The 17,033-nt window shown below is 42.6% G+C and overlaps 1 protein-coding gene across 2 annotated transcripts in view; it reads right to left on the minus strand.

Moving 5' to 3' along the window:
• Positions 1–13,138, minus strand: part of arhgef2a (Rho guanine nucleotide exchange factor (GEF) 2a) — a 67,486-nt gene extending 54,348 nt beyond the window's left edge. Inside the window, exons 1-5 of one of the 2 annotated variants that reach the window (XM_080443194.1) lie at positions 12,877–13,138; positions 11,572–11,737; positions 7,626–7,719; positions 3,047–3,080; positions 1,535–1,646 (exon numbers count right to left, since the gene is read on the minus strand). In XM_080443194.1, the coding sequence (XP_080299320.1) occupies positions 1,535–1,646; positions 3,047–3,080; positions 7,626–7,719; positions 11,572–11,737; positions 12,877–13,001 (531 nt within the window). In that variant the 5' untranslated portion in view covers positions 13,002–13,138. Of the gene's footprint in view, positions 1–1,534; positions 1,647–3,046; positions 3,081–3,265; positions 3,392–7,625; positions 7,720–11,571; positions 11,738–12,876 lie in introns of those variants that run through there. The other variant, XM_080443195.1, reaches the window with a different exon arrangement.
• Positions 13,139–17,033: the final 3,895 nt, after the last annotated feature.

A 17,033-nucleotide genomic window follows, 5' to 3' on the forward strand; every position in this document is an offset into this window, starting at 1 on the left:
ACTGATAGGAACTTATAGAGTAAACCATGTTAGTTCCATTGTTCCACGTGGCAAACGGAATCGATTGATTGATCATTCAGATAAACTTGTTATGATAATGCACGCACCGGGCCACCCATACATCTGACCACTTAACGGTGGTCAAGTGGGCCCTGGTTCCAGAAAAGGTTGAGGACCACCGATCTATAAGCATCCATATATCAGTAGGGAAGGAAGTAGCCAGGTCATTACTTAAAGGGGTATTTCACCTGTATTTCATCTGTATTTGACCTGTATTTCATCTGTATTTGACCTGCATTTCACCTGTAAGTGTAAAACACTTAGAGGGTCATTTTAACGTCTACTCTGGCTTTTGTGTGCACCCCAGAAAGTATTTTAAGTTACATTTGACAATTTGACCAATGTTTGACACATTTTTATAGTATAATGTGCTGATTACTTTTGATGCAGTAATGGTATTATTATTATTATTATTATAATTATTATTATTATTATTATTATTATTATTTTAGAGGTATTAAAGGGCTCTTAAAAGTCCTTAAATTGTCACTTTAAGGAAGTGCAGATACCCGGTATACACTTACACTGTATGTTGGTTTGTTTACTGTTGAGTGCGCATAAAGCAAATCATCAGGGGACCCCCCCAAAATCCTTTGGAGATTTGGGGAGCCCCCCCCCCCCCCCCCAGGGGTCTCGACCCACAGTTTGAGAACCACTGACATAGTAGTCCAGAATGAACAGAGAGACAGTGTGCTATTTGACATTAGGATACAGTGTGACATCAGAGCAAAGGTGACGGTTAACCACTTCACTTCCACCAAATGTATCTGCAGAACGGAAGGGTGTGTGTGTGTGGTCTAGAACATGTTTCACTTCTTCCCCTTCAGTTAGTGGCTAAGAAAGATTCACTACAATATGCAAACACATTTAGGTTGGGTCCAGGGTGCGTGTGTGCGTGTGTGTGCGTGTGTGTGAGTGAGAGAGAGAGAGAAGGCATCACCGCATCACTGTGTGTGTGTTTGCTCTGTAGCTGCACTATTGAAGTATGCATGTATTGTTTACCCAGACACACACAGTAAAGTGCTCAGTGTTAATTGAAGGGTCATGTAGACTGTCAGAGTGCAGGTATTTTCAGTGTACAGTGTAGGCGTCTCTCCAGAGCGAGATAATGGCCAGGTATGTATATCTCTACAAAAACAACACAACACAACACAACCAGTGTCACCAATTTCCATGTCCATTTTTTTACTATGAACACAACACAGCACAACACAACAGAACGGACAGCGCTACAAAGTTAAAAAGGACTTTCATTCAACGGCTATCATGTCCATAGCACGCTTCGACGCCGGGTCATAAATGAACAGGTTGTCACACACACACCACACTTATTTAACTTTAGATTTTTTTCCTCCCTGCCCTGTGTTTTCTTTTCACTTTCTGGAAAAATAGAGCAAATTTCACTGACTTTTTTACACCTGTAAACCAGTGATTTGACACTAAGGTTGATTCTGATTGTGATTCTGAACCTTACCTTGTGTGACGCCCTGCCAGCCATCTTGCGCAGGAAGCTGAAGGTTCGCACCAGAGGGCTGTCGCTGTCCCCCTTCCCGTCCTCGCTGTCCCCCCCGAGGTCACTGTCCACACTGCGTGGGGACACACAGAGCACAGGTCATCCAAAGACATTTACCATCGTATGGGGGACATACCAAACACGACAAGTACCCCAAAGTGCACAAAAACAACACAAAAGTACCCAAGAATGCTACTACAAATTTGTGTGTGCTTTTGGGTAATTTTGGGGTATTTCGGGGTACCTTGGGGTATTTGGGAGTACCTTTGGGTTGTTGTGGGCAGTTTGGGGTATTTTGGGGGTGCCTATAAGTAGTTTTGGTTCATTATGGGTATTTTGGGGTACTTTTAGCTACCTTTGGGTAGTTTGGGATATTTTGGGTACCTTTGGTTAGTTTTTGGTAGTTTGGGGTATATTCGTTGTGTACTTTTTGGTAGTTTTGGTGGGGGTACTTACTTGTTTTGTTATTTTGTTTGTTTTCGGTATGAGTGATTACTATGACCTTATGCTGAGTGATGAAATTCTATCTTTAGACTGTCGATGTAAGGCAGAAACCTTGTATCTCCATATTTCACCTTTATATATCTCATCATAGATTAATGCCCTATTTCACCTCACCCCCTAGCACTCACCTCATCAGACTCCACCTCACCCCCTAGCACTCACCTCTTCAGACTCCACCTCACCCCCTAGCACTCACCTCTTCAGACTCCACCTCACCCCCTAGCACTCACCTCTTCAGACTCCACCTCACCCCCTAGCACTCACCTCTTCAGACTCCACCTCACCCCCTAGCACTCACCTCTTCAGACTCTACCTCACCCCCTAGCACAACCTCATCAGACTCCACCTCACCCCCCAGCACTCACCTCTTCAGACTCCACCTCACCCCCTAGCACTCACCTCATCAGACTACACCTCACCCCCTAGCACTCACCTCTTCAGACTCCACCTCACCCCCTAGCACTCACCTCATCAGACTCCACCTCACCCCCTAGCACTCACCTCTTCAGACTCAACCTCACCCCCTAGCACTCACCTCTTCAGACTACACCTCACCCCCTAGCACTCACCTCTTCAGACTCCACCTCACTCCCTAGCACTCACCTCTTCAGACTCCACCTCACCTGCTAGCACGTATGTCTCCTTGTATCCCTTCTTGATGCTAGTTTATGCAGATACTGCATTATCTTGGTCACTGGTCATGTTTGTGTTAATAACTGTAGATTTGTTTTCCATTGACCACAGCACAGGATGTTATTTAGATAGCATGTTATTTAGATAGCATGTTGTTTAGATTGGTGCTAGGCTCATTGTTTACCTGGTCTCCTAGTTTCTTTGAGGCACTACATTGTTCTTATTGACTAGAGGTCATGCTTATTCCGATCTCACACTTGTAAGTCGCTCCGGATAAGAGTGTCTGCTAAATGCCTAAATTGTAATTGTCATAGCGAAATACGTTACTGTGCTCACCTCTGAGTCGATCCTCCGAGTTGAGGCAGGGTCTCTGAAAGACACGACAGGACAGGACAACACAACACACTCAACAATGAGCTCAGCAGTGGTAGAAGAAGTACTCAATTTGTTTCCCTTAAAGGCATTGTATGTATTAAAGGCATTGTATGTATTCCTATTCCCTGAATTTACATAACAAAATAATAAAAAATAATTCCCAATTATTTCCCTCTATACCTGCAGTCATCAGCCACTGGAGTGGTGTGGTGGTGTTTACCTGCAGAAACACACTGCTCTCTCGCTGTATTTTGGTGTTTTCACTGTTGTTTTGGTAAACGGGGAAGTTTGTGTGCAACCAAAACAAACAGTGAAAACACCAAAATACAGCAAGAGGGCAATGTGGTTCTGCAGGTAAACATCACCACACTACTCCAGTGGCTGATAACTAGTGGTATAGAGTAAAATGATGGGTAAAACAGTGTATATATTGCTTTGTTATGTACAAACACAAGGCAAAGATACATACTATGCCTTTAAAGGTAGGGTAAGTGTTATTTTTGGGGGGGAAACAAAATGTTTTTATTTTATTTTTAAGTTAAAGCACTATATTCTGATAGTAATCATGGCTATATAGTGTCTGTTCAGTCACAGGGGTCTTCCTGTCTCTCCAGCTATTTATTAAACAGAAAATACATTTTCAGGTAGGTGACAAAATGTCACTATTTTTTATAGTTCCAATTGTGTCATCATCATTGTGTCATCACTTCCAATTGAACTTGTTTAATCTGTATCCTGTCTGAGTTCTCTATCCTGATTAGATAAAATTGATATCCCGACCTGGAAATGCATTTTCTGTTTAATAAAGAGCTGGAGAGACATGGAAACTCCTGTTACTGAACTCTATAGCCATGATAGCCACTATCAGAATATAGAGCTATTTATTTATTTGTATTTATTTAAAATCCCTTACCCTCCCTTTAAGTCAAAGTAGCAATACCACAATATAAACAAACTCTGTAACAAGTAAAAGTCCTGTATTCAAAAGTGTACTTGAGTAAAAGTACAAAAGCAATGACATCAAAATGTACTTAAAGTACCAAAGTAAAAGCACAAAATGTTTTCTTTTATTTTGCTTGTAGATCAACTTTCTTTTTTTTATTTTATTTTTATAGTCGATCTACAAGCAATTTTCAAATGGACAAAGTATAAAATAGGGCTTAATCGTTCATTTTATTAATAATATAAATGTGCAAAGTAATTGCAGTAGCTGTCAAATAATTGTAAAAGGGTACAGTACTTGAGTTTATTTACTTAGTTACTTTTCACCACTGGGGCTCAAGTAACAGGACACACGCTTAGAGGACATGATGTTAACACCAACATCATGTTCAAATCACAGCGTGTGTGGCTGGGCTTTATCGTATAAATATAGTCGTATATACAGCCGACCTACAAGCTCACAACGCGTCATATGCGCGACACATTGTGAGCTTGTAGATCTGTTGTTTTTTTTGGTGCACGACACCGTCGAACGACAGGGCACAAATTTGGCATAACTCTGCATTGGTTCTCAACGTTGGGTCTGGGGGCCCACTAGGGGTCAAAATGGACCCTTGATTTAACTCTGAGAGTGTGCAAATGGAACCACATAAATACAGGTCTGTAGGCTAACTCTGAGTGTGCAAATAGACCCAAATAGACCCGTAAGGGTGCATTTCGCTCCATTTGCACACTCTCAGAGTTAAATCGACACTGGTGATTTTACAGTGTAGATGGGGGTCCAACAGATAGCAAATAGTATCAAATGGGGGTCCGTGGCCAAAACTGGGGGGTCCTTGAAATGACAAAAAAGTTTGAGAATCACTGACCTAATGCTCATTCGAAGGCCGCCGCGTTTTCTTCGACCGAAGCCAAGTGTACGTTTAGCATTAAAAACAGACAGCTCCGAAAGTGACGTCACGTGAGTTTAGTTAAGAGGTGGAAGGTTACAGGTCTGTACAAATGAAGCCTCATCGCTGTGGTGAAAAGGGCAGAATGCACGGAGAAATAGAAACAGAAAGAGAGAGAAAGAGAGAGAGAGAGAGCGAGAGAGAGAGAGGAGTATGGAATTGAGAGGTTGCTGAGATAGAAGTGGGAGCTTTGCAGGGCTGCTGTTCTGCCGGGGCCAAGGCAGAACAAACACAGGAAGATGACTTCCGCATTGCTGCGCACACACACACACACAGACGCACACACACACACACACACACACACACACACACACACACACACACACACACACACACACACACACACACACACACACACACACACACACACACACACACACACACACACACACACACACACACACACACGCACACACACAGGCACACACATACTGTAGGCAGACACACACATTTGTATTACTGTACTTGTGAGGACATCGTTTTAGGACGGCATCGAAAATAGCTGAAAATAACCCCAAAATAGCAGATCTACAAGCTTACAACATGTTGCAGCGGCTATTTTTGGGTGCATGGCACAGCCGCACAAGTTGCTCAACTTAGTATAAATCCGGCATAACTCTAACCCAACCCCCTAAATCTAACCCTCCAAATATCTTATCCTACCCCTAACCCCAACCTGGATGTTTTCCCAATTGTAAACTTAACAGTAACATTATTGTGGAAACATAAAACAACCATTTCTCTAGTGAGGACCAAGAAAATAGTCCTCACAATGTCTATTTCTGCTATACTTGTGGGGACATTTGACCCTCACCAGTATAGTAACACACACGCACACGCACACGCACACGCACACACACACACACACACACACACAGTAAGAAAACAGTGTGACACAAACAGAAATACAGTTGAGAGGAGGCTGAATACTCAAGTTCACAAGACACAGTTCACAACTACTTGTGCTGACAACAAGCTGCTTACGTGTTCTCTGAAATGCACGTGTGTGTGTGTGTGTGTGTGTGTGTGTGTGTGTGTGTGTGTGTGTGTGTGTGTGTGTGTGTGTGTGTGTGTGTGTGTGTGTGTGTGTGTGTGTGTGTGTGTGTGTGTGTGTGTGTGTGTGTGTGTGTGTGCGTGCGTGCGTGCGTGCGTGCGTGCGTGCGTGCGTGCGTGCGTGCGTGCGTGCGTGCGTGCGTGCGTGTGGGGGGGGGGGGGGTCTTATCTTTTGTCAGGTGAAAGGGGGGCTACAAGGGGAGGAAAAAAAGGTTGGGAACCACATAGAGTGTTTGCTCACTAACAGGGGGTTTCCCCGGCTCTTTAGTAAACAGAACATACATTTTCAGGTCAGGATACCAATTTCATCCAATCAGGAGAGACAAATCATACCGGATAGAAGATAGAACAAGTATAATTGGATTTTTCTTTTCTTTCCCAAAATATCACTTACGTCACCTTTAAGGTTTATAATACAAGTAAGGAAATGTATTAATATTGATTATGTCTCCACACACTCTTGTCATTCTATAAAGGCATATAGAGCTGTTTTAATAGTTTAAAGATATTATGATTTATAGGATATGAGTAGAGTACTAGACCAGATAATAGTCTAGGTCGGAGGTCAGGTTTATGTGTCACCGTGCAATTACCCGTTTGAGCCAGTAGGGGGATTCTTGTGGTGTTTTTTTTTGTCCAGCTAGTGGAGGGGCTCTGCATGTATGTCTGTCTGTGTGTCAGTCAGTCAGTCAGTCAGTCAGTCAGTCAGTCAGTCAGTCAGTCAGTCAGTTCAGTCAGTCTGTCTGTCTGTCTGTCTTTATGTCTGTCTGTCTGTATTTAGAATCAGTAAACCCACAGACACACTTAACCACTTTCAATCTGGCAAACCTGTTTTGGCCATGTTTTATAAGCGAACATTTTCAGAAATGTCAATTTCATGATGTTTTGCAAAACATTGCAGATCTTACCTTTGCATGAGTATAAAATGGGCCATTAATTTATGTAAAACATAAAAAGATGAAATATGTAGATACAAGGTTTATGCCTGACACTAACAGTGACGATATGTTTAAAAATAGTGGCTGGATTGTCATGGAATTTACTGCCCACCTTCACCTGCCCAGATCAATCCCATGGCCTGTCCTCTAGCATCACCTTCAGGCCAAAATGTGCACTTGCACACAATACATATTCAAATAAACTGTCTGAGTGCATTCATGCTCCACGGCAGTGTTATTGTAGTTAACTAAAACTAACAAAGTAACAAAAACTAGAATTGACAAAACAGTCTGGGTTTTTCAATGTGGGTGGGCATTCGGTTCGCTGATGCCAGCCCAGGTGTGCCACGTAATACTTTGATAAGATTTAGACCAATATCACTTTTAAAATTACATTTTCAATCAGTTCTAACCTAAACAGATATTTTCTCAATTCTCTAAGCCGGAACCAAATGTACCCATAAGTGCCCATTTGGTTCCATTTGCACTCTCTCAGAGTTAAATGGGTCCTAGAAATTAGAAGAGCTGAGAACCACTGTGCTACACTAAATGTAACAGAGCCTTCATTAGAATCATTGGTAACACCCTTGAAGGAAGTAATATGGCTGCTGTGCATAGAGCCTATTGTAAGACTCATTATGATGAAGAGCGCCGTACCGTAGCAGTGTGAGCGAGGGCGGGGCCGCCGACGGGACCCGTCCGCGGCTGTGGGGTCCACGTTGAGGCTGGGGGCCGAGGAACTCCAGCCCAGCTGAATGAAACACAGTAATAAGAGTAATACATTGATAAGCAAGCAGTATACAGTAAGTGAGACCATCTTTTATAGATAATATGTGTATTATATATGGGGATTGTTCGGTCTGTCTGTGTGTGTGTGTGTGTGTGTGTGTGTGTGTGTGTGTGTGTGTGTGTGTGTGTGTGTGTGTGTGTGTGTGTGTTTTTTTTGGACAGTGTGGCCCCCATGAAAACCGTCATGGTCAAATCCCGCCCGGTACCATGGATGAATTCGGACATCCTTACTGCCATGAAGGTCAGAAACAAAAAGTGTTCTGAGCTTCATAAAGGTAGGATCAAACTCGCCAGGTGTTTTAACAAAGGTCTCGAATCCCACGTAGCTAAACTTGTAAAAGAAAGAAACAAGCTAAGAAACAAGGTTAATCGCATGCTCGAACTAGCAGAAAAAAGCTTCCTCGATGACAAAATTGAGGAAAATAAAAGCAAACCACGAGAGCTTTGGAAGCTATTCAACAACCTACTAGGCTGCAGCAAGAAATTGAAAACCAGGTTTACAAACATAAGCCTCAAGGTGAATGACACTCTCATCACATCCAAACATGAAGTGAGTAAAATCCTCAACATATTCTTCACGACCATAACCTCAGATTTGGTTGAAAAACTTCCCCCTCACTCTGGGTGCTATGGTGAAGAACATGTTGACTCATTTTACAAAAAACAGGGTGTACGGAAAGATGATTTTAAACTCTCCCCTGTGAAAACAGAAGAGGTGTTTAAAAAATTTAGTGCTCTTCATCAACACAAAGCCACAGGCCTCGACAATATCCCCGCCAAATTTCTAAAAGACTCGGCCGCCTCCATTGCTCCAATCATTACCCACATAATAAACCTCTCCATCATACAGGGACGGGTCCCTAACGATTTCAAAAAAGCAAGGGTGACCCCTCTGTACAAAAAAGGAAACAAATTAGACCCTGGCAACTACCGCCCTATTTCTATTCTTAGCTCCATCTCGAAAGTCATGGAAAAAATAGTCTATGAACAGGTCGATAAGTATCTTGCCGAAAAAAATCTAATTTACAAATTCCAATCTGGTTTCAGAACAAACCACTCCACTGACACATGCCTTCTCTATTTGAACGACTCTATCAAACAAGATGTCGACAAGGGCAAATATTGCGGCATGGTCATGCTGGACCTCCAAAAGGCCTTTGACACCGTCAATCACCCAATTATGATCAATAAGCTCAAAGCAATAGGTTTTGATGATACGTCAGTGAACTGGATGAGATCCTACCTGGAAGGGAGGGAGCAAGTGGTGGAAGTAAACGGCACCCAGTCCCCCCCCCTCCCTGTGACTTGTGGTGTCCCACAAGGAAGTATACTAGGACCTTTACTGTTCCTGATATATGTGAATGACATGTCATCGGCCTGCGACTGCAAGCTGTTCCTGTTCGCAGATGACTCGGCCCTGCTAGTCTCGGACAGGGACAGGCTGCAGGTTGAGAAAACTCTCAGCTCCGAACTCAACAAGATCTGCATCTGGCTCTCTGACAACAAACTTTCATTACACCTGGGTAAAACTGAATCCATCCTCTTTGGGTCCAGTCCTAACCTTAGCAAGGCAGAGAGTTTCACGATCAAAGTGGGTGATAATGTCATCAAAAGAAAGGATGAAATTACCTACCTGGGCTCCATCTTGGAGGCAAACCTCTCCGGTAACAAAAACGCCGAAAAAGTGATCAAAAATGTCAACCGAACAACACGCTATTTGTGGAGGATTGATCGCCTAGTCAGTAAGAATACTCTGAAGATTCTTGCAGGGGCCCTCATTCAAGGTCATTATGATTATGCATGCACTTCATGGTATCACAACACCTCCAAGGCCTTAAAAACAAGGCTCCAAACATCCCAAAACAAACTTGTAAGGCTACTTCTTGGCCTCAATCACAGAACCCATCTAACCCCTGCTCATTTTGCTAGGATTGGATGGCTTAGGGTTGAGGACAGAGTACAGCAACTTGCTATGGGCCTGGTCTTCAAGATACACCACAACATTGGGATCCCCCTGTATTTGTCAAAATACTTCAAAAATGTTAATGAAGTCCATGATCATAACACCAGAGGCAGCTCCACTGATCATGTTCAACCCAGATTTGGCTCAACTAAGGGTATGAACTCATTCTCATGCTATTCATCAAAAATGTGGAATGCCCTACCAAAAGGAGTAAAGGAGTGTAAAACCCTACTCACTTTCAAAACTGCCCTAAAGATACACCTTCAGGAGGCTGCAATTCGAAAATGGCCCCTGTCTAAGTCTTAACCTACCCCTCCCTACCCCCCCCCCCCCTCTTTCATTTTCCTCTTTTGTATATATATATATTATTTTTTTTTCTCTCGTCATACCAGTAACCTGAAAGCTGATTGTATGACATTCTGTATAGTAGTGTGTATATCTGCCTGCCTCTTATATTTCATCATGATTTGTGTGCATGGGGTCCTCATCTTAAACAAGCGTAATGCTTAATGAGGGTTTCCAGTTTAGTAGACCTTGTATTGTGAATTTGTACTTCCATGTACTGTTATGTACTGTCATGTACTATTCTCATGTCTTTCTAAATAAACTACATCAATCAATCAATCATGTGTGTGTGTGTGTGTGTGAATAAAAATAGTATTGTATTAATTAGCATTCCGTGTATAACCATTCCATTTATCTGGAATAGTTATTTTGAAAAATATAACAGTGAAAGTGTAATTAAGTAAGTAAGCAAGTAAGTAAGTAAGTAAGTAAGTAGGTAAGTAATATATTGTCAGGTGGAAACCTTGTATGTCCAAAACCGTTACTATTCAGAAAATGGAAAAAATAACCTGTGTTCCAATGGATCCAATGTAGTTATTATTTTATTCACAAGCTCTTCCATTGATTCAATACTTGACGTTCCATTGATTCAATACTAATAAAACTAACATAAGTGATAATTGTGAGCTTGTAGATTGCCTATTTTTCCAACTTTTGTGTGACACTATTGTACGACAAAGCCTACTTTGTCGTAAATTCATGACATGAATTTATGAAAAAGTTAAACGTTTTTTTAGCGCTCGGGTGGCGCAGTGGTAAAGTAGCTGCCCACCACCACTGAGGTTGTGGGTTCAAATCCACCGCGGTGCTTCCGACTTTGTCGAGCGTCTACACACGAACACAATTGGCTTGTGTTCGGGTGAGGGAAGCCGGGCGGCGGCGGCGGGGGGTGATAATTGGCACTGCGCGTAATCCTACGGTCAGCAGGGAGTGTTGGGCGGGAGGAGTAGGACGAAGGCTCTACGTCCTCCCGGTGGGGGCTCCTCACTGGTAGGTGAGTCAGTAGGATACAACAACACAGATTGAGTGTGGGGAGGAATCAATTGGCATAACGACTAAATTGGGGATTTTTTTTTTTAAAAGCACACAAAAAAAGTTCAAATATGCAGATAGGTGTCTGCCCGACAGCGACGATATAATAGTATAACTTTTGTTTAAAGGGATAGTTCACCCCCAAAATGACTGTTTTTCTATCAATTAGTCACCCCATGGAGACTTGAATTCATGGATATTGTTCTGTTTTTTGTCGCATTCCTAAACTAATAATTTGATGACCGGCAGCGGTTCCGGTTGTCGACACAAAGATTCTCCTTTGTGTCTCCTACCGGAACCGCTGCCTACCGGTCCGCTGGTCATCAAATTATTGGCTTAGGAATGCAAAATATGTATATATGTATATATATATATATATATATATATGTATATATATATATATACACACTAAAGGTTTTAAATGTGCTAACTTGCTGCAGTAGAGGGGGTTTTGTGTTGGTTGGTTCTCCTCACCTCCATTCTGGAGTAAAGCTGGGGGTCCATGGTCGTCTCCTCCTCCGTCAGGGAGGATAAGGAACCTTCCTGTGGGGGCAGGAGGCCCCGGGGTCTCCTCCCTGCTCCCAGCGTGGAGCCCATCACCTTCTCCATCTCCTCTGGGTCCAGGTTCTCCAAACTCACACTGGCGCACACACACACACCACGACCACAAGAAGGTCATTAAAAAGTGATCTATATCAGGGGTACTCAAATACAAATCTTAAAGGTCCACAAAGAACATTTTAATGAGACAAAAGTCCGTCATAAGGCACATAAGATCTAGCAATCTCTATATTTACATACAGTAACTACAACTAACCTATATTACTGTTGTGTTCAATGGCATTTGATTCCCGTGAGATTTGATTACGGAATTTAAATGCGGATGTATGTATTTAATTGTGTCTTCTTGTTACTGATTAATACATTGTTTCTGTGAGGGTGCACGCAGTTGGTGGATCTATAATTCGGGCGGATGATTTATTTGTACACGCGGTTTCGAGTCACGTCAAAGCCCATCTGCACATCTGTATACTGTTGTCATCTCTCAGTGAATGACCCCCACAGTGTTTGGACCTATAACCACATCACAGACAGTGGAATAGTCGCACATTTAGAGCGCTGCGTGCAGTGGAGACAAGAGAGAATTCTGACTTGTTGCATCACGATAGCTTTTTTTGGGGGATATTCTACAGTTAGCATCTTTTTGGGGGGATATTCTACGGTTAGACTGATGATGAGGTTCTTCGTTTACTTATGTATTGGTTTATTATTTATTAGATTACTATTTCTATGCTTTTGATGTATTACATTGTGTTGTCCTTGCTTACTGTAAATCGCTCTGGATTAAGAGCGTCTGATAAATGCCTAAATTGTGAATCTTGCAGGTATATGCCAGGAAGATCAAACGTGATCTATTTTCTAAGTGATCTAAGTTGAACTATTTTCAGCCTCAAACGCTCACATTAGCTCTTTGTTTTCACAAGCAAATCCCGGTACTATAACTGAAAATGCGCTTTGCGCTTGGATGGCAGAAAGGTGCTGGCAGCTAAAAAAAAAAGTTTCTGGCTTCGCTGCTGGCCAAGCGGTCCGGGCACTTAGGCTCTAATGTAGCCTGAGCAGTGCATTGCGGGTTCGAGTCCCGTTCCCGACTGACTTTGCTGCATGTCTCTCCCGAAAAAGAAAAAAAATTCTGTGGACACAGCCTCTAATACTGTATTAACTCGTGGATTGCCTCTCATCCAATCGAATCACTCGAGCAGAACCAAACCTCAAACCTACCTGCGGTTGTCGGCGTCGCATGGCGCCTCGTGGTGCTGTGGCCCCGGCACGGCCCCGGGCTCCCAGCTGTGTCTCCTCCAGGGGTCCAGGTGTCTGAGGTGGCGCGTGGCCGGTGAGCGCCGCATCACGGGGGCCGCCGCAGGCGGCGAGAGGCCTCCTGGGGAACGCGGAGGGGATGGCACGGGGGAGCTGGGCGGCACCGGGGGCGGGACCACCAGGTCGGGGATTGAACCGGGGGTCGACGAGGGTGGGGAACGCGTCTGCATCTGGAGGGGACATAGTTAGATATAGAGATGAGTTATCTTTCCCACGGGGGGAAATTCATGCAAGCGCCAGGGACAGCACAGCAGTGAAAGTTACAGATATACAGGGCAAAGAAGTACAATAGGTACAGAAGAATAACATCACATTAAAGACACCCTCAAATAAATATAAATAAAGTATACAGATGTACGAGTACGCCCTATACCAGCGTTCTCAACCAGTGGTCCGGGGACCACCAGTGGTCCTTGAGGGGGTTCCAGGGGGTCCCCAGCTAAATGATGGAGAGTTGTAACCAGAGAGTGTAAAATGAAACCAAATGGACCCTTACGGGTCCATTTGGTTTCATTTTAGGTATATCAGACGCTCTTAAATGGTCCATTTGGTTTCAAATGGACCCTTACGGGAACATTTGGTTTCATTTTACGCTCTCAAGAGTTAAATTATTAACATCAGCATAATGTGGAAGAATTGTTGTTTTTGATCAACGTTTGCCTGTTATCTCCTCTTATGGTACAAACATCAATACAGCATGGAATTGTGGACAAAATCTTATCCAATGACAACAAAATATTCCAAGTCTTGGATCTGAGAGTCTAAGTCTGATCAAACGGTGGTTCCGTCGCTCAAATGCCGAATAAATAATGGACTTTGACATGAAAAAGGCTGAAAACCACGGCTCTATACACAAGGGACACCGTCAATAAATTAAAAAAAGTAAACAGACGTATACACTCTGATACGATCCTACTGCCTGATGCAGAGCATGAAAACTGTTCGGCAGTTTAGTTCAGTGGAAGCTCAAAGCGCGGCACTCGGTGCCACGCTATGAGCTTGTATATCTGCTATTTTTGAACAGCCAAAGAAATCTAAAATGACAGGGGCGGCCATAGCTGAGTGGTTAGTGAGCCCGCCTAGGGAGCCAGAGGCCCTGGTTGCCCCAGGTACGATTCCAGGCCACGCCAGCATATGTGTCGATGAAATGAAATTTGTCCCTGAGCAAGACTCTTAACCCCTAATTGCTCACAGGCCCTCATTGGAAACAAGCCCGCAAGGACTTTCATGAACTTCCTGTTAAAAGGAATTATCCTTAACAGAGGTGCGTTCCCAGTCTTAATGGATAAAAAGACTTCCGCTAAGGAAGTTCACCATACAGATTTAGTTTTTGTTTGTTTACAATATAACATTACATCCTCCTTCTATCCTTTCTAGTCTTGAGGAGGACCCGCCCGTTTCTCTGTGAGCTTTGACTTTGATACACCCTGGTTATCAATGAAGCCTTTTCATCCACTGTCTTCCTCTGTGTAAATGTGTCTGTAAATATAAGACTCCTGTTTCTATTGTGAACGCAGTGTAGTGTTTCACCTTACATAAAGCGTGGGAAAGTAACAAGTACATGATTTTACTTGAGTATAGGCTAACTGTACAACCACTTAAACCTTTGAGTCTAGACCATGGGTCTTCAACAGGGGGGTCCTGGACCCCTAGGGGGTCCTCAGAGTCAAATAGGGGGCCACCAAGTCTTTGCGTGAAAGGAACTTTTTGTTTTTGTTTTTGTTTTGTTTTACATTGACCACTTGAACCCTAGCGTCCCTATTCTGGGAGGGACATTCCCTAAAAATAGCAGATCTACATGCTCACAACACGTTGCGCTGTGTCACGTTCTTGTGAGCTTGTAGATCAGCTATTTTCTGCGAATAGGTATGGTTTAGAGGGGGGGAAAGCGTGAACCAAACTACAGAGCCAAAAGTCAAGTTTAATAAGTATTGAGGGTTTAAGTGGTTAAGTCTGGAAAATACACATGGTATGTATCAAACATATTAATAGAAAATATAAAATGTAAATATACATACATTTACAGAAATGTATGTATTTATGTATTCATTATAAATGTATTACTTTATTTAAAACAATTATGGCAGCTTTGGAATTGTCAGCACATGACAATAGATATTAATACCAGTAGGGGGCAGCATTGTACCACATGTAGAGCATGACGTTGCACACTTGCCCATAAACAACAGACAGGCTGTAGTAAATATGAGCAGGAATGTGGTGTTTCAGCATGGACAAGTCATTTATATCAGTGGTTCTCAAACTGGGGTCCCGTGGGGGGTTCCAGGGGGTCCCCAGAAAAATCTGTTAATAAAGCATCAAAATCAGTTTAACCACTTTAACCCTATTGGATATTTGAAAATAGCCGATCTACAAGCTCACAGTGTTGGGCCGCGTTATGAGCTTGTAGATCTGCTATTTTCAATATATTTTCAGATGGAGGGTCTGCGGCCAAATATATATTCATTTGGGGGTCCTTGTCATGAAAAGGTTTGAGAACCACTGATTTGTATCAGTTAACAACTAGAAGAATATATCATTCTTGCTGTGTTGGCCCTCATTTAGGGAAAAACACTGGAATTACTAGCCTTTTATCTTTGTGGGGGAATCATAAACAATGGTTGACGCTCTTCCCAGAATGTTTAGTCATGTTCCTGGCAGTTGTGGACAAAGTAGCCTTACTCAATGCCAGTATTTGAGTCAAAGTATAGATACGCCTGAACAGTTTAAAATTGCTGTCAATACTTGAGTACTTTTTTTGAAAAATACTGTTCGCCAAAAATAGCCGATCTCCAAGCTCACAACGCCCAAAGAGATTGGTGTAGAATGTAGATGGTAACTAAGAAAGAATTTGACTAAGAATAGAGGGGTTAAGTTGTTAAGTAGGCCTATTCAAAAGTACAAAAGTATGTTTCATTTTCAATGTTGATGCATTGCTGTGTACAATAATAGTGAAAATAGCTGCTCTACAAGCACAACATGTAGATCTGCTTTTTTCACTATTTTTTGTTTGGATCACGGGTCCCTTCCTAGAAATGCAGTGGACTCAAAAAATGCACTTCATTGGAGTACTCAAGTAAATGTAATTCATTACTGTCCACCCCTGAGTTTGAGACATAGCTGTCTTGTAAATGGTTAACAAGGCCATTCATATTCTTTATGAGCTTTTGTTATTGCTTTATGCGTCAAACATTGACTGGATTAGGTCCCCAAGCCCCCACCTCTGAGATAGTGGAGAGTAGAAGAAGTAAAAGTACCTCAAAATTGTACTTAAGGCCCAGTATACTTTGTCCTGTGTTTACAAATACATTCTTTTACCCATCATTTACCTCTTTCTATACCAGGAGTAATCAGCCACTGGAGTAGTGTGGTGTTGTTTACCTGCAGAAACACACTGCCCTCTCGAAGTATTTTGGTGTTTTCATTGTTTGTTTTGGTAGATGGGATGTTTTTGGGCTACCAAAACAAACACCACAATACTACTTCAGTGGCTGATAATAGGCAATGATGGGTAAAAAATATATGTATGTATTGTTCTGTTATGCGCGAACACAAGAAAGAGTTACATACTGTGCCTTTAAGTACAGTGCCTTTATGTACTTACTTTTCCACCAGTGGTCATTGAGTTGACGTGAGTCCCTGTCACAATTTATGGGTAGTTGAGCAATTCAGTGGAGCTGTTGTTGAATTGTAGCTCTTTAAATCCCCAGTTTATACAGTCCAAAGTATGTCACACTATCATGAATGACGGTCCCTCTGTTTGTCATCACAACGTATGAACTTTAACCACGTTAACCCTGGCGGCCTTATACGGGGCATGTCACTTAATGAGAGTAGCCGATCTACAAGCTCATAACGTGTCGCATCGCGATGTGTGAGAGACGGTGGTTCAGACAGTAAATTGGTATTGTTGTGATCGGTTTTTTTCATTGAGGTTTCAATGTTTGTTTGTTTTTTGTCACCTGCACTGAAATCTGAATGAAACATCTAGGTGAAAGTATGGCAGAGCTGAGATTAGACTCTCTCTCTGTCTGTCTGTCTGTCTGTCTGTCTGTCTGTCA

The sequence above is a fragment of the Gymnoscopelus braueri genome (assembly GCF_963280865.1).
Source record: "Gymnoscopelus braueri genome assembly, chromosome: 11".
NCBI classification, from domain to species: domain Eukaryota; kingdom Metazoa; phylum Chordata; class Actinopteri; order Myctophiformes; family Myctophidae; genus Gymnoscopelus; species Gymnoscopelus braueri.